The 18,887-nt window shown below is 41.4% G+C and overlaps 1 protein-coding gene across 2 annotated transcripts in view; it reads left to right on the plus strand.

Annotated features, from left to right (window-relative positions):
* C11H6orf163 (chromosome 11 C6orf163 homolog) overlaps positions 1-16,485 on the plus strand; it is a 21,798-nt gene extending 5,313 nt beyond the window's left edge. For both annotated transcript variants that reach the window (XM_087865307.1, XM_045771965.2), the window contains exons 2-5: positions 2,388-2,482; positions 4,076-4,183; positions 8,804-9,006; positions 15,981-16,485. In XM_087865307.1, the coding sequence (XP_087721433.1) occupies positions 2,388-2,482; positions 4,076-4,183; positions 8,804-9,006; positions 15,981-16,416 (842 nt within the window). In that variant the 3' untranslated portion in view covers positions 16,417-16,485. The remainder of the gene's footprint in view (positions 1-2,387; positions 2,483-4,075; positions 4,184-8,803; positions 9,007-15,980) is intronic.
* Positions 16,486-18,887: the final 2,402 nt, after the last annotated feature.

The following is an 18,887-nucleotide window of genomic DNA, read 5'->3' on the forward strand; positions in this document are numbered from 1 at the left end:
AGCCACCCAGGTGCCCCAAAGCACACAGCTTTTAAAACATTTGTTTTTACTACAAATATCTAAATACAGAGTCATAGGACTTAATTTAATACAGACCCACTAAATTAGAACCTTCAGAATCAGGCTTCAGCATGTGTTGGTTTTTAATTTTTTTATATTTGTTTCATATTTTAATAGCTTTTTATTTGGAAATTGTTTAAGACTCACAAGTTTTAAAAACAGAACAAAGTTCCCTTGTACTCCTCCAATTTCTCTCATTGATATCTTACATAATGCTAGTATATTGTCAAAACCAGGAAATTGATATTGGAACAATACTGTTAACTCAGGTGTAGACCTTACATGCATTCTTTTCTTGGTATGTAGTTTTATGAAATTTATTATGTGTAGGCTTATGTAACCATCGCCACAATCAGGACAGAGAACTGTTCTGTCGCCACAAAGGAACTCCCTTGTGTTACCCCTTAACACACCCTAACCTGACCCCCTGGCAACCACTAATCTGTTCTCCATCACTATAATTTTATCCCTTTGAGAATGTTATATAAATAGAATCATATAGTATGTAACTCTTTGAAATTGGCTTTTTTTTTCCACTCAGCATAATGCCCTTGAGATCCATCCAAGTTGTTCTTTGTACTAGTAGTCTTTTCCTTTCTGAGTATTTTTTTTTAAAGCTATGCTGGAATCTTGTTGTACAGTCAGGGTTGAGAAGAATTAATATAAAATAATGGAATTTAAGCATGAAAAAGAGGAAAAGCAGCCCACAGTTGTGTCACATTTTTATGAAGTTTTAATACATTCGTGTCCACGCTTAGTCACCTTTCTTCCTAGATCTTTCATAATCCTATCTACACAGTGTTGGGCCTGTGTAGTATGTGTCCATCTCTACCATAGTATTCACTGCCCTATGTGTTTAGATTCACTAATAATCTAGTAGCAAAGACTCTTAATGCCACCAAACATGGATTTTCAGTGGCAGGTGACAGAAACAAAACTCAGACAGACTATGCATAAAAGAGAATTCCTTGACCCTTTAACAGAGAAACCCAAGAGGAATCTGGTACCAGGGCTTTCGGTCTATCCTCGCTTGCTCTCAATGGTTGGCCCGATTGTTTACTACCAGCCAGGCTTAGTCCTGGGAAAAGAGTAGAAGTGTCCCACACTGCTCTAAGTGGCTATTACCACCAGTTTAGAAATCTCAGAGGAAAAAGCTATATTCTCCTTACATCCTTATATAAAATCCTAAAGAAGAGCTTGGTTAGCCAGGCTGGAACATGTGCCCAACCCTGGGCCAACTATTATGGCCTGGAGGATGGCGATGATATGATGGGCCAAGCAGGTTGGCTGCTGTGATTTGCAGTCCCCCCAGAACAACCCGAAACGAGAGAGGAACGTTCTTGAGAGAAATGGGTCCTGTTACCAGAGGGAGAACAGAGATGCTGGGCAGACACATACGTCCACAGTGGCTTCTCTGTGCTTATCACCAAGCTGGACACTGGGAGAGAGACAACGCAATATAGGATATGCTTTATAATTTTCAGAAGTTGATCGTCAAGACCTAATCACATGAAAAGGTAATAATTCAACAAATCTAAGATATGAGAAATAAATGGAATGAAGAGTAAATAGTGTAAGAGCTTAGACTGGGCAAAAGATGACCATGTGTGTGCCATGAGCACTGAAAAGGCTCGTCGCCTGCACACAGACCTGAGCGACCTCTGACAGTCCGCTCTGGCAGGCGGGATGGAGCTCGGCAGCAGGTCTAGCTCCACCCCTAGCTATCTGGTACCGTGTAGTCCTCTCACCTCTTTAGGCTTTTATTTTTTTGTCCGAGTAGGGAGGCTATTATTATGGAAATATTATCATGTGGAAATTAAATGAGGTCAGTGACCGAGAAGTACCAAACACATTTACTCACTCCACAACTGCAGCAGCTGAACCAGAAGACCTGCACATGAAGAAAGGCCGCACCAGAGTGAAGAGGGCGTCCTGCTACCCCTTCCCTGAGGGAGGTAACGCCGGCACCCAGATTGGAGCAGAGAGAGGAGCAGGATAATGTGCTGATATCGCTTCAATATTCTCTCACTCTGTTGCTCTGGAATCGCAGAATGCGCTCTTTTCTGCCATTTTACTTCCCCAATTGCTTAGTGTGTGGCCTGAGTGTAATGAAGGGAACAGACGATCTCCAGACCCAACAGTGCTGTGAGTTCCCTCCTCATTAGTTAGGGGAAAACTTACCCCTTTCATCGGTATCTTTAAAGAAAAGATTGACATCTAAAAGGCTATATCTTTTAGAGAACATTAATAAATAACTAGGTGATAGTGAAAAGGAAAAAAAAAAACAGTCTGTGGATTCTTGTGATTGTTTTTCCTCAAATACACAGATATTGGGGCAGATATTCTGAACAAAGAAGAGCAATTTCAAGAGGCAGTACTCAAAGAACGTATTGCGAAAGCAGAAGCTGACATATGGGTTCAGGTAAGAGAAGTTGGATATCAACCTCAATGCATCTTTATAGTTCTTTCACTTTTTGGATTTGTTCGAAACAATAGGCGGAACTGACTTTGAATCCTGGTTATTCGTGGGACCCTGGGCCAGGTCTTCAGCTCTACAGTCTCAGCTTCTTCAGATGTGAAACAGGAGCAGTCAGATTCTATAGCATTGTCGAAAGGGTTCAATGCAATAATGTGCCTGGCACACAGGAGCTGTTTAGTGAGAAGCAGACACCATTAGGGACTTCCTTCCTTCCAAATCGCCCTCTGTGTGGATGCCTCCTGCTCTCTTTAATCTCTTTGGATTAAAACTTAAAAAAAAAAAAAGACATCCTTGTTGATAGTTGTTTCATATGTAGACCATCCATTTGTGCGGTGTGTTAACACCCCTGACCAAGTGCCTGTTTTGCCGAATTCTGCATTATGGCCTGCTCTCCTTGCTCCTCCAAAGTCCTTGATACCTTGTCCCAGTGACTGCTGAGGGTTGTAGGGGCAATTTGAGTGTGTTGGGACTCACCGTCAGATCCCAGACACTTAACTGAAGCAAGATCTCAATCCTCCAGCTCATACTTCTTCTAGTCATAGATAGAATAACATAAACAACTTCCCAAAGGGAATTAATGCTCTGTGAGAGCAGGACAAGCTACAGCCCTTGGAACATTATTTCTCAGTTTCTTTATAACATAGACATCATAGCAAAGAGTGTTAGAATTGTCCAGCACCCATGCCAGCACAAGCTTGGTGTTAGAGTACTTTGAAAGTGCAAAGGGTAATATGAATAAAAGTCTTAGTAGTCATTTCTTTTTTTTTTTTTTAAGATTTTATTTATTTATTTGACAGAGAGAGACAGCCAGTGAGCGAGGGAACACAAGCAGGGGAGTGGGAGAGGAAGAAGCAGGCTCCCAGCATAGCAGGGAGCCCGATGTGGGGCTCAGTCCCAGAATCCTGGGATCACACCCTCAGCCGAAGGCAGACGCTTAACCACTGAGCCACCCAGGCGCCCCTTAGTAGTCATTTCTTTATCAATAATAGTAAAATTCAAATTAATTGCAAACTATTTATTATAAACTAAGACAAAGCAATGCTTTTATGAATAATCTACAATTTGCATGTCAGCATATCTAATGATCTGGGCATTCTCTTCAAATTAAATAATAAATACTCTTTCTGAATGCCGGACACAGGAGGTCAGAGTTGGTGCTCAGCCTCCTTTCTCAGCAAGTTCCAGCTTTGTGCATCTTTCCACTTATCTGTTTTTCAGATTTTCTGCAATGAGCAGACATTACTTTGATAGTCAATCAAGCAAGAAATAAAGTGCCAAAGAAAAGACAGCCCAGCAGCTTACAGTAAAACTCTCTTTAGCAATTCCCGAAACAGTGATGTTAGCCCTCAGTTGAGATGTTAGGGCATCTCGGGCTGAGGCAGCCAGTTTGCTGTGGGGGATCGGAGATGGGAACAGAGCAAGTAATTAGGGGCCCAATGGTGGTTGCTAATTTTTCAGTAAACATGAAAAATTGGTGTTAATAAAAGTTTATACATTAATATATAAATATTAATAAGTGGGCTGTTTCTTTTAAAGGCTGATGAACGTCAAAAACAAGCCGTCGAGAAAGCACTTGAAGAAGCAAATGGCCAACACAGGATTAATATTCAGACTCTGGAAGAGGCGCACCAACGAGATTTACAGGTTTTAGGACTGCTTGGTTGTCTGTTTAAGGGTGCATAGTTAGTAAAACGCTCTGGCAAAGGACTAGGAGAAAAAACAAAATATGTAAACCTTGATGGGTGTTTTTGGAGGTTGGTTGGGAGACCCAGGATTTCCACAGAAGAGATGCTGAACTCACAGATGAGAGGCAGCAGTGGTGGGCGGATGTGGGAGAAGCCCATGGTCTCTGATGTGATGAATCCAAACCTTTATGGGGCTTCAGGGCCCAAAGGAGCCACCCCATCTGCTTTACCCACCCCTTCTCTTGCCCCAGCCCTTCTCTCTCAGGGCCCTTTTTTGGGTCCTCAGACCTGAATGCACCACATCCTTCCCACCTCAGGGTCTTTGCCAGAATGTTCTAACCCCACTTCATGGGATTTAGCTCAAACACTACTCAAGGGAAGCTTTACCTCATCAGCTCTGCCCTGCCCCCATGCACTGTCCTGACACCCTGTCCCCTTTTACAGCGGTCCTCACCCATCAGCATTGCAGTTAAATAGACCGTGTGATTACTTCTGCCCCACAGACGACTGTAGCCTTCGGTAGGGCGTGTCTCTCATTCCCACTCTAGCTCAGTGTCCAGCACAGAGCCTTGAGTTAGCAAGTGTTCACGTTGGAGCCGAACGAAGGAAGTAGGCTTCTCCTGGGCTCTCTGATTACCTCCCCTTCCCTCAATTTGCATTAACTGCAGTGCGAAGAGGGACCCTGAGCTGTTAACTGCAGTATTTCCTGCAGCACCAGCAGTCACAAAATGAGGGGTCCTCTTTCTAACCTGGAACTTGTTCAGACACACTACTATAGGTTGAGACAAACTTTCCAGGCAGAGGTCCAGAATTCAGTATTTAGCCCAGTACCTCAGTTACAAAATCTGATCAAAGGAAAAGGATATAGAACTGTTTCCACATGTCGGCCACAGGAGGGACAGGACAGGACATGCTGTAGTTGTGATAATTCATGGGTAGAGGCTGGAGGGAGAGTGGCAGAAGTCTGGCCCCCCATTCAGCCTAACTTAATAAGAACAGAACTAATAAACAGTTCAGGGACTACCGGCCCATTTATTCATTGTTTCGGTAATGAGCACCTACCATAGATCAGATGGGTGTTAGATGAGATTAAATGGACTGTCCTTGTCCTCAGGAAACTTGTCAGCAGGAAAGGGAGCTGTGCCGCAGGTTCCTAAAGGGTAGTGGGGATCCTCCCTGCTCAGTGTCTATGAACAACCTGCTTTAGAGTCTACTCACCAGGGAGCTTAACATGCAGATTGCCAGGCCCCACCTGACCTACACAGTCAGGGGCAAGGTTTTTAACCAGCAGCCCATCTGATTCTTACACGTATTACAGTTTGAGATTGCCAATATGTAGAGCAGAAAACCAAGCTATTCTAAAACCAAATACCATTAAATTAAGATATATAGATCTCACCAGGTATTAATCTTATGATATTAAGAATTTGGCATAAGGCTCAGATACTTGCTATTAAACAAAATTTCAAGATCTTATCCAATGGATATAGGTAGTATTTTGAAAAGATGTTTACATTAACTTTTTCAAATACAATAATATTGAAAAGCAAATGACAAAATGGAAGCAAAGGGGAACTTAGAGTAGAAAATATAATGAAGTCAGGAGTGAATTAAAAACAAAAATATATATATGCATGAGTTCCTACGCAGTTATCACTATTTGGGCCTTGAACTTTCTGGCAGTTAGTGCAAATAGGAAAATGCCATGAATCACCACATCCATAAGGCAGAAACAAATCAGATACTCAGAGAGGCCCAGATATTTCTATATGTGATAGCTGAGAGAAACTTCTCCTAAGGGAGACATTGTGTCATAAATGTCTGTCAAATATCAGCGCAGTAAATGTGATGGATTTCATGAGGCTGTTTCTTACAGTATCTCAATATATGAGCTGATTTACTCAAAATGCATTTCAGTAAAAGTAATTTAACTGGGAGACTTTCCATTGAATAAGGACACTGCCAAACAGTCAGTCATTGAATTATTTTTGTAACTTTAGATATATATTCCACATGCTTTGTGAGGCAGTAAAATGATTTTGCTTTTAATACATCATTACATAAAAGAAGGACTCGGTTTAATTCTTCGAATCCAAGTTCAGAACCCAGCCAAAATAAACGGCTGGGGTATCATTTTTAAATTCTGTGATTCAGATAGAAATATTTTATGATATTACTTTATCTACCTAGAGCTCAACCATTCAGCAATCTCAATTACTGAGAATATACTTGTAAACCTAGAAATAGTTTAAAATATCCCTGAGGAACTTAAATAAAGGCCTCCGACTACAAGACGGAAACTCGGGCTTATCACTCGCAGCAGAACCTCTCCACCCCCGCTCAAGTGTTATTCACACCTACCTGACAGCCTGAACCCAGCAGCTGTGGCTGCCCGGTACCACAGACAGACCAAATGCCCCGAACTAGAAATGACGGAAAGGAGCTCAGGCAGCATGGAGAACAGAGGGTCCTCAGCACAATAGCATGTGAGGAACAAGAAAAATTATAGAAATCAGATATCAGATCTCAAAAAGCAAAGCAGTCTGGGGTCATTTAAAACAGAGGCAAGTAGCCCCATAACTTGAACAATGACTAAGCATAGTGTAAAGTATTTAGCTCAATACAATCGTTCTGTTTTATCTACCAGCCTAGATGATCAAGAAAGGCTAAAGTATGTTCACTATGCTCTTTTTTATGAAGTAAGATAAATGTTAAAGACATTTAGAAATATTTCCATGTAAAATGTTTTATCGTTAAAAAGTTCTAGTCCTCTCAGAGACAAAGCCTTCTGCATATGGAAAACCTAGCTGGCATTTCTAAACAGCCAATGTTTTCCTTGACATTTCTCTCTAAATACATGAACTGAGGCCACTCTGGAGAGATTCTTAAAGTTGTTTTTGTTATTTTATTGCTTTTTAAAAATTGTCACCCTTGGAGTAGCCAAAGTGAGAAGTTGAAAACTGCTTCTCTTGAAAAAACTGAAGTCTAACAAATATTTTAATTGTTGAGACACTTTTTTTCTAAAAAGCTAAAGTGTTCCAGCTTCCATTGAGACATAGAGTTCAAAAGAAAGGAAGAGAGAAAGCAAGCAAACATGTTCTCTGTGTTTAAAAGATTATACAGGGTTTCTGGAATGAAAATAAATTGATGAATCTCTTGAAAGACCCTAGCATCACAGCCAGCAGTGAAGCAAGAAACTGGCATTGAGAATCCTGTTTCTGTTCCTCGTTCTTCCACTGACTCACTATGTGAAATAACTTATTTCTTTATGCTCTCTTGTTATCCCTAAAACAGAGATAAAAATTTACTTTTAAATGAAAGTTTTAAAACTCTAGACAGGGGGCGCCTGGGTGGCGCAGTCGTTAAGCATCTGCCTTCGGCTCAGGGCGTGATCCCAGCATTCTGGGATCGAGCCCCACATCAGGCTCCTCCGCTAGGAGCCTGCTTCTTCCTCTCCCACTCCCCCTGCTTGTGTTCCCTCTCTCACTGGCTGTCTCTGTCAAATAAATAAAATAAAATCTTTTAATAAAAATAAAATAAAATAAAACTCTAGACAGAATTCATTGCTCCCCGTTTCTTACATTGCTACTAAAACACTCATTGCACGATTAAGTTCTGGTTCCCTCCACTAGACCTCCATTAGAAGGAGGATCCCAGCCTTCCTGTGTTTGTAGTAAGTGAGGCTGGCACAGTGCCTGGCACACCGCAGAGTTGGTAGGCCTTTCCAAAATGGTTACAGGGTTTTCCTTGAGAATCTGTTTCTCTTGAGTCCTGGTTTGACTGGTACTTCCTTCCTTTACTTGGCCAAAGGCATCTACAGGTCCTTCTACCCTGGAGTAGTAGAGAACTTGTTCCCGTCCCCTTGGTGAAGGAGAAATGGCCCCTCAGTGCTAATGAGCTGGAATGCTCAGTTGGGAAGAGGACCAGCAGACAAGCTTCTGTGACTACAGTAATGGGCAACTGTTAGCTGCCTGAGCTTCAGGTTCCCCCCTACCCAGGAGACACTCAGGAGGCATAGTCATTATTTCTGTCATTTTCCAGGATTGACTTCCTGAAGGAGAATCATATTCTATATCTCTAATTATGTATAAAGATAACATGACACTATAAATGTTTGGATGATCAAGGAAAAAAAGACCTATTTTCCCTTTTTGCATATTAGGGAATATTCCAGTATTACCTATATGCTCTATAGTTTGCAATATTACTAGCATCATATAAGTGAAAGTTTTCCATATTATACACGGTCTGTACTTATTTATTTATTTAGAGAGAAATCATAGGTGGGGAGGGGCAGGAGGAGAGGGGTAGAGGGAGTCTTGAGCAGGCTCCATGTCCAGCGTGGAGACCAAGGTGGGGCTCGATCTCACAATCCTGAAATCACAACCTGAGCTGAAATTAAGAGTTGGACACTTAACCGACTGAGACACCCAGGTGCCCCCACACTCTTCTTTTAAATCATCAATGTTCACAGGTGCACATTCCATTGGGTTGATGAACTATGATTCGAATAACCTTTTAGTGTTCATTTTGAAACATCAAAGCTGTAACATCTAAACCTATTTAACTGTTGCTTAAGGAAATGGCAGCCAAAACCAAGATAGAGGTGCACCAAAACATGGAAGATGAACTTCAGAGAGAACAGTTGGCTGCGGAACAACGCATGGTGCATAGAATCCAGAGGATTATGATGGAGTGCCACAGGGAGAAGGTCCAGGCTGTGGAGAGGGCCAGGGCTGAAGAGAGGCAGATGGCCCAAGAAGCAATCCAGGCCCAGAAAAGGTATTCCAGAGAACACATTTGCAAATCAGTATCTTACTCTGGCCAAATCAACTTGGAGAAAGGGATACAGTTGAGGCACATAGGTGGATATTTCCCAGGTTCCGTGTTTTTACATTTTTATTATGGAGTATTTCGAACATAGAGAACAATATGTGATTTGTTATGCGTGTGTGTGGTTTAAAGAAAAATAGCATGAATATTCAAGGACCTACCACTCATCTGAAGAGATTGAAAATTGCTAACACTTCTGACGCTCCCGTGTGTTCTTCCTCAATCACATTTCCTTCCTTTCCCCCCTCTCAAGAGGTAACTACCATCCTAAATAATGTGCTTTGCATTCTGTATCTCCAGTTTTAAGAGGCTGAGGAGAGGTCTCAAGAAATATTTCCCTATAAACACATAAAAGTCAATTTTCACATTCGCTAGCTGATATCCTACCCCAGCATGAATGTGTTACTTTTGGTCTTTCCTTATTACACAAGTAATACATGCTGTAAATGAAATCGACACTTTGGAAACATATGGGGCAAAACTTGCTAAGTCCTGACTCACTGCTTCCCTACCCTCCTTGTCTCTCAGGGACATTCATTTTAAATAATGGGGCCCGCGTCCTTCTGTGCCCTTTTGATGTAATTACAGCTTTATATTTGTACACAGTCACAAATAATTTCTACATAATTGAGTTCACTTTTTTAAAAGAATACCAAAGTAACCATTTTTATGTATGCAATGAACATTTGATGGAATTGGCCAATTTTAACAGGACAGCACTCAGGATCCCTAGTGATTATTGGGACCAAGAGAAAACCACAGTTTCCAGCTATTAAGTGACCTGCCCAAGATCACGCAGGTTCAGCAGCGGAGCCAAGACTGAAACCTCTGTGTTTGGCCTTCTAGTCTAGGACTTGTCTCTTTTGCTTTGCTCTTTGACTTAAGAAACAGATCTATTTGAGATTAACGGGTAAAACCTTCTTTGTTAGAACTGTTTAGAACAGGGCCAAAGGTCAAACCCTGTAGGATGTTTATTTTGCAGATAAAAAGGAATGAGGGCTGCAGCTGTGACTGTTTCAGTGGTACCTTCCTCCATGCACAGACTATAAATCATTGGTGAGATGGAAAAGGAAGGTGAAAGAGGATTCTGGGAGAAAGTTAGAGAAGGTGGTAATGCCCAAATGACTTGTGGTCCAATGCAGTGAAAGGCGGTATCCTCCTCTCCCTTCTCCCCGCCCTCCATCTACAGGAACTCTGCCTCTCCTATAGGAGCTTCTGGGTCTACTCCTCACACACCTGCAGTGTCTGCTCCTTCCCTCACTCTGCTTCTTTCACCCCCCCCCCACCTCCAGCCCTTTCCTCTAGGAGGATTGAATAGAAGATTTTCAATGACTGCCTTTTATTATATCAGTTGACTAAAATTAGGGAACTGCCACGTCTATTGTTTAAGGCTATCCAACTAGAATGTCCATTTTGTCCATTGATGTATTCCAAATGCCTGGAAGAGAGCCTGGCACATTGTATGCGTGCATTAAATATTTATTAAACAAAGGTTCGAATATGTTCCAATTAGCTGAACCCATTCCACAGAACATCAGATCTTATTTCTAGACATTGCTGGATTCCAGTGTTCTTTAGAGCATTTGCAGAAACGAATATATGGAGAAGGACCACTGTTTAGAATTCGACTGTAGATCTTTTATTTGACTATAAACTTCCACTGAAGAATTAAGGATTCAGAACATTTACATATTATGACAAATAAGCTAAATTCACAGAAAACTTTTTTGTGGACTGGGGTGATTAGATTCTAAATAGGTTATCTAGGAAACACTGTACTCTTTGGAAGGAAGGAAGGAAGGAAGGAAGGAAGGAAGGAAGGAAGGAAGGAAGGAAGGAAGGAAGAAGGTGGGGGGAAGGAAGAAGGAGAGAAGAGAACAAGCAGGCAAGTTTTGCTTAAAAGGTTTTAGGTGTTTTCTAGCCCAGGATAAAGGCATGAATGAAGTGACTGCTCAGGAACTTTTGTGTTCATGGCTGTAATTCCTAATGAGAGCTACTCTTTGTTTAACACGCAGCACATACAAAGCCCTTTGTGTGCTTCTCACTGAATTCTCATATCCCTTCCCGAGGCATTCTGTCATCCTCCATATCTTCAGACAAAGTCCCCGAGTCTTAAGAGAGTGATTGAGCACCCTGCCGAAGGTCACATAGAGAAGAGGTGACAGGGCCCGATGTGAACCCTGGTCTATACTATACCAAAGTTGATGACCTTCCATTACACTACCCTGCTCATTTCAGCAGAGCTTATAAAGTGCCTTCTATGGATGTGGTCCTGAGTTCTGCTGCAAGGAAATGAGGGTGTTTCCTCAACATGTGTAGTAACTAAAGCATGGCTGCCCCATAGACCAAGGCTAGATGGACGGGTACAGAGAACATGTAAGTTCTGGGAAAGTCCTGAAAACATCAAGCAACAAGTGTGTGGGCTATATGGTGAGGTAGGTTTGTTGGAGGCAGTTAGTCTTGGGTTGGGCCTTAGAGAGAAGGATCGAGGTCCCATTTGTGAAAGACTGGAAAGAGAGAGAACAGCATGAACGAACATGTAGAAGGGAGGGTGGATAGTGTAATGAGGCAGAGCCAAGGGAAGGTGAAGAATATCAGTCACCCTATATAATGCCTGTCACCTGTCTCAGTGTGGGGGTATCACTAATCCTCCTGCAAGACCAGGGAGCAGTTGGTTCCCTGTTTCTTAAGGAAAATCAGAATATATTTTCCTTAAAACACAGTGGTTATAACTGATTGAAATAGTGCTGACGGTCCTATAGTTCAAGTGAAAAAATGGATTAATAGTATATTGTGGGCTCATCAGGCAAATGCTCAGTATCACTTTAAATATTTGATACAAATGAATCTTGGGAACAAATCCCTTTACAATTTAGGAATTGGTCTTAAGAGCCAGGACTTTCATTGATGGACATAGAAAGAAGTGTGCTCTTAGCAACATATATGGGGAAAATGAAAACTTTACTTAGTAGATAGAAGGGAAGGAACAGCCAGATATTATTCTTTAAACCTGTAAGCAATGTATCTTGTACCATTTCAGTAGCCTCCCAAACACAGTGACAGAGAGCGAGCTAAGAGGGTCCCTAAAGAGCAAAACACAAATCAATTGCTGTTATGGTTTCTCCATGCTTTATTTTTTCCTCAAGAGTCTAATGAGGTTGAATTATTATTTATTGGATTCTATTTTTATTTAGTAATCTGTTTTTCTTCTCTGAGAACCCATTTTATAAAATATCAGACTGAATCCTGTAGATATATATGGACAGACACTAAAATTATTCAAAAAGAGTTCAATTTCTGGCCAGCACTGCATGTAAATATGGTGAGTAATTTTGAAATCCCAAGATTAGAGCCTCATAAAGTGAGAGATGGCAGATAGACCTCATCACTTACAGAAAAAAGCGTAAACTTTCACGTCATGTCAGAAAGGTCATTGGAGGTCACCGAGTTGGACCTCCCACTCCTTCTGCTGGATGCCCGCCAGGCATTGGTGAGCCTCCTGAGTGCTGCTGTTCCAGGAATTTTACAGCTGGTTGAAGTGGTTGGTTAAAATGCTGGACGCCTCTACTTGTCCTGTGCTTCCTAATGTGGATCCAGAATGTGCTGGGTCTCATCCTCACGTCCATGCTTGGCTTCCAGCTCTGCCTCCCCTCTACGCATAGTGATCCTTCAGATACTTGAGAAGAGTGAAACACTGGCCAAGCATGTTTGGAGGAGAAAAGAAAAAATACCAAAAAGTACTAAACCAGTTCCTTTACTCCTTCCCCATACGATATGATTTCTAGACCCTCTTTTGAGAAAAAAAAAAAAAATTGTGGGTAATTTGTATAAATCAAAAAATATTTTAGCTATACCACAAGAATTAACTTTTTTATGATGAATATTTTGCTTATGCTAAGAATCCTTTTTAAGCATGAATTATTTCAGGCTTTAAAAATGCTCTCATCCAGCTATTTTTAAATTGGTATTATTTGGCATTAAAAGTATTGGAGAGAACTACATTTATACTACCCGTTCATTCACCCACTCGTTGGTTACCTGTTTATACACACCAGGCACCAGGCCAGACAGGGGGGATAGAAAGCTGAATGGGTACTCCAGACCTTCTCTCCATGTCCTGCACCCACTTTCTTCCTGCCTTCAATTCTATGATTTCAAGGAAATTATCAGAATAAAGATCAGAATAAAGATCCTATGGGATTAAACCAAAAGGATTGAATCCCATAGGATCAAAAATTCAGGCTCTAATGCAGACTGGGAGGAGTTGGAAAGGACATCCCCAAAAATACCAGATCTTTTTAGTGAGAACAGATCTTGAGAGCAAGGTGTTTTAAGGGGGGTAGGAGTGGGCTGTGATGGAGGGGGAGCTGGAATGATCTAAGATGTACCTTATTTGAGCAGTTTTACTTAGGACCAGCTCTGCTGGAGCCTTCTAGTTGGCCCCATAGATGAACACATCCTCTGTGTGGGCCAGGAGAAAACCAGGCAAAGCCAGCAGGAAGCTCACACCTGCATAGGTCAGAGCTGTGGTTCCCAAGAAAGAGCATCACATTCTCTATGGAGATTTGAGGGCCGCTCAAGGAAGCTTCCTTCCAGTTCCCTGTAATCGAAGCCCCAGGGTCCCTGGTCGCCACCTTTACAGCCTCTCCAATATCCTGAAGATTCTATAAAACATCAGGTTAAATCCTCAGGGTATATGTAGAGCCCCCTCCCCCCCCGGCTCTAGCCACAGTGTGACTTCCAATGGCACCTCCATTCTCCTGTGACCCAGGCTGAGAATCAGGAAGTTAGTCTTGATTCTTCTTCTTTCTGCCTCCCCTTTATCCAAGCCAACACAAACTCTGGCACTTATGGCTTTGTAATATTTCTTGGACCTATCATTTTCTCTCCCTCTACCTATGCCTCTGTTTTTCATCATTAATTCAGACCCTAATCATTGCACACCAAGAATGTTGCAAAATAGTACCAATTCATCTCTATACTTCACCCCATCACTTTTCAGTTTAACCACTAATACCAAAATAACAATTCTAAAACGTTACTTTCATTGTGTTGTCCTCCCGATAAAAAATTTATAATGATCTCTCACAGTATTGCAGCAGGTAATGGTCAAGGGCGGGAACTTTCCCACTTGCTCAATTGTGTCACTGAACAGTAACTAAATCTCCCTAAGCCTCAATTTCCTCCCCTGTTCCATGGGAATAATAAGAGGTAGTAAAGAAAAATTGTGCCATCTGCAGTTACTGTGAAAATTAAATGAGATGCAAATGCATGTTAAATGCTTAGCACAGTCCCTGGTACACAGTAAGTACTCAGTAAAGGTGAACCCTTGTTATTAATCATAGATGTAGTCTGATTGGTGGGAAAAGGGAGGAGAGAAATATTGCAGAGCAGCCACAGAGGCTAAGGACAACTGATGTTGACCTCGTGATTGGGGAAGTCTGTCGCGTTTGAAAGTCAAGCTGAAAGAACCGGAGACAATGAGAGAATTGCATCTTGGAGGTTAGAAGTTAGGAGATAGGGCAGGTGCTAAGCCTTGGGAAGATTGTATTAGACCAGAGGCAGAGGAGGAGGATTTTTAGGAACAATCATAAATATTTGAATCAATATTTTTAAGTTATTTTATTCTTAAATCTTGGGAGGTTTTACTGGAACCAGGTTAATCAGAGACGTCCACCAGAAGTGCACTCAGTGGCTAAAAGCTTTTGACCTGGACTTAGACCACCTGGGTTGCTCATTTTGCCACTTGTACTGATTAAGTGAAATAGGGGAAGTCATTTAACCTTTGTGAGCCTCAGTGTCCTCATCGGTAAAATAGGCGGAATCACAGACCCACCTCACGGACGCGCGTTGAGGAAATATTAAGCTGATGTATGCATGGGATGCTCACCCACTTACTTGCCTGGGACATGGTAAGAATTCAAAACAGCTGGCTGCTATAAATTACATGTGATTACATACATTACAGCCAGAGGTCTGTGAACTCATTCATCAGTGGTTCTCCGAGTGTGGCCCAAGGAATGCTCAGTGTCCCTGAAACCCTTTCAGGGGGTCCCTGAGGTCAAAGCTATTTTCTTAATAATACAAAGATATAATTTGCCTTCTCACTCTCATCTCATGAGTACAGAGTGGCATTTTCCAGAATTTTATGATATGTGATGTCACAACAGATTGAAGCAATATGAAAAATCCATCTTTTTTTCTATTAAGCCAGACAAGTAAAGAGTTTTGCAAAAAATGTGAAATTATGCCACTTTTCTCACCAAATTTTTTTTAATATGGAAAATATGTTTTTCATAAAAGGTAACTTAATTGCATTTAATACTTAATAGATTTAATCATACCTTACATAAATACATAATTTTTTAAATGTCTCACTTTTAATTCTAATACTGTCAGTTTCACTAGATGTAACCCATACAAACAAAAGTTGTTTGGGTTCCTTGGTCATTTTAAGAGTGAAAAGGGGTTTTGAGACCAAAAGGTTTGAGGTGGCTATCATAGAGTATTGTTCAGATAAAACTGTGAGTACAGTTTCCTTCCCTCCACCTAAAGGGAAGTTGCTGGATTGATACACAGAAATGCTTTCTCTAGGGGTTTAGAACTCTGACCCTATTCATTTTTAATCACATTGCATTCATATTTTTCTGGCCACAGAGGACTCAGGTCCCTAAAATTACCATCAAACACTAGGCTAGTAGGCCTCACCCTAGTCCCCAGCAGGGAAGTCAGGGGGTGATCTCCCTGCTTGAAAAATGTTTTTGGATTGTTTACAGCTACTGCAATCCAAAAGGTCATCTCTGCCCACCTGTCTCAGACTGATGGCCCCTCTAAACAATTTCCCATGCATCTGAGGCAAAAGACAATCTCTTCTTGTTTTTAGTGGCTAACCCATCTCACTTATAAATCCCTATCTTTTGTAGAATAGCCATGGAGGAAATTTTGAATACTGGTATAACAGCTATGAAGGATCAGAGCAGGAGTGTGAGCCAAATGATAAAAGAAAAACAACATGAAATGAACGTTTACTATTGCATGGCTCAGAGGCAGAAGCAAGAAGAGGTCCAGGAAGTGCTTCAAGAAGCAGAGAAGACACATCAGGCCACGCTTGGAAATGTGATGGATAAACTGGTTAACACTCAGGGGGAGCTGCTGTCCATAGCCAAACAACTAGGCATTATGACAAATTGGAAAGATTTCCTGGAGGAGGAATTACAGGAAACAAGGGAAGCATTTCAAAAATACATCAATTACACATTTCCTAAACTTTCGCCAGGACATGCAGATTTTCTTCTGCCAGAAAGAAAGAAAACACCTTCCAGTCTTGTTATTCAAGAGGAAGAAACAACTCTCGATTAGAAGTCTTTGACTGAAATTTCACTACAAAAGTCAGTGTTCCAAAGACTAAATAAATCGACTCAAAAACCATTTCTTGATCCCCACTTATATGTACTATTGGGCTGCAGGCATTTTGATGGAAAACCAAAATATTCAAAAAGCACATTCCAGGCTACATTGAGTTTTAAGTCTATTTGAGGAGAGAAAACAGTGAGAGGGATCAAAACTAATTAGGAGGGGGAAGGTTTCTTGGCAGAAGTCCAGACAAACTTCTCGAACTGGCTTTGTTCATGTCTACATCAGACATGTAACTATTTTTGTGTTTGTCGCAGTTGAAAACAAGGAAAGGGACATGTTTTTAGATTGTTCCCATTGTGGAGATGTGTGCTAATTTCCGGTAAAGATTATAATTTGGTGAAGTGCAATAGCGTTGTAGGGAAAAAAACAATTTTCTTCAAATTCAGTAGGATAAAACTTAAATTCTGAGAACCCTATATAAACTAATTCAGAGAGGACTTGTTTATATTGGCCAGTTGTGAAAGAAAAAATATGTCTTTATTTTTTTATTATTTTTTTTCATTTGAAAATTCATTTTTTTTAATAATGATTTTTTATTATATTATGTTAGTCACCATACAGTACATCCCCGGTTTCCGATGTAAGGCTCGATGATTCGTTAGTTGTGTATAACACCCAGTGCACCATGCAATACGTGCCCTCCTTACTACCCATCACCAGTCTATCCCATTCCCCCACCCCCCTCCCCTCTGAGGCCCTCAGTTTGTTTCTCAGAGTCCATAGTCTCTCATGTTTCATTCCCCCTTCTGATTAGAGGGCACTCTCCTGCTTCAGGGATAGGGAGTCTTCCTGTGTTTATACTCCAGCCCAGGAGCGCTCTGAACCCACCTTCTTGGGGGAAAAGTGCAGACGACTGTTAAGTACCACAGTGCTCAGCACCAACACATGTCAGCATCTACTAAATTAAAATGAAAGAAAACCCCAGCCATAAATACTTCAAAAATCTATCCACCCTAATGTAACATCCTTAAATTATTCATCACCAGCTTGTGTTGGTGGCTTTAAAATAAAAACTTGGACAGCACTTTTCAGTAAATTAAAAAGTACTGTTCTTGAGCAAGCCTTCAGTTGATCTGCTTACATTGACCATTCTTCGATTTCCTAATGGTAAAAGTACGATTTGTTGACAGTTGTAAATGGACTACACTCTCCTCAGTATTTAGCTCCCTGATACTGCAGGACTGCAGCAATCCCTATTGATTGATTGCCTACCTGCTGGATGTAATAACATTTATACAGTGCTTTACACTGCTTTTTTATGTACATTCTTCTCACAACAATCCACGAGAGTGACAGGATGGGGGTTGTTGTTGTTTTATAGCTAACAAAAGCTATGTATATATTCGGGTGTTTACATTTGTGAAGCATTTGAAAAACATTGATATTTGATCCTCACAATGACTTTTGAAAGTAATTATCATTGTCCCCTATTTATAGGATGGGAAACCCAGGCTAGGGAGGTTTAAGAATTTTCCCCAGAGCACACAGCTAATGACAGAGCCAGAGTTCAAAATATTACAAGGCATAGGCACGTGGATGCAGAGATGGAAGGTTGTTCAGCATCGAGTACACTAGGAGGCTCTAGCGTGTGCCACACACGCTGAACATGGTCCACAAGCGGACTCATTCATTTTCACAGCCGTCTGTGAAAGGTACAGACCAGTAACACAGTCACAGACAGGTTAAGTCACTTCTCAAAGTCACGTAGCTAGTAATGATCACAGCCAGAGAGTGTGGGTCTTCAGTCCACACTTTTAGTCATTAGTGTGTTCAGCCTGAACATCAAAGCTTTGGTGCCTGGTTGGTACTCTGCAAGTGTGTGTCTTTGTGGGTTCTGTGATGAGGACAAGAAGAACGTGGTCTGTCCTCTCTGTCATGCATCATTTTTGTCTCATAGAAGTCAAAGGAACTTATACCTAAGATTGTGGTATCTGAGTTTTCGGAGTCATCCACCAGCTTCAAATCTGAGCACATACCATAGGGGAACAGAAGGAAACTGTCTTCTGAAGGGATTCACTTTATGGCCACAGTTAAGCATGACCCCTTTGGCATCAGTGACACAGTGAGTAACGTGAAAAGAAAGCAGACAATGTATTTTTGGTTTGAAAAAAGGAACGTAGCTTCTCAGTCTTCAACCAGATTGGAAGAAATTAAATTATCTGTGTTTTTAATATATTCCTTGTCCACATTGCTGTCCCTGCTCCCACCTCAATCCCAACCAACAGCTTCCTTAGAGTTTTCAAAGCAATTTGGATCCACCAGAGGACTCCTTTACCCACTCCCCCAAAGCGCTAATCATCACCCTGTCATAGGGGTAGTCACAGGGGATCCTATTAGGACAGACTTCCTGATCCCAGGCCCCCGTTTGCCACTTACTTTGTAGAGTCTGGAGTCAGCACCAACCGTGGCAGGAG

The sequence above is a fragment of the Ursus americanus genome, chromosome 11 (genome assembly GCF_024610735.1).
Source record: "Ursus americanus isolate L20-20 chromosome 11, mUrsAme1.1.p, whole genome shotgun sequence".
NCBI classification, from domain to species: Eukaryota; Metazoa; Chordata; class Mammalia; order Carnivora; family Ursidae; genus Ursus; species Ursus americanus.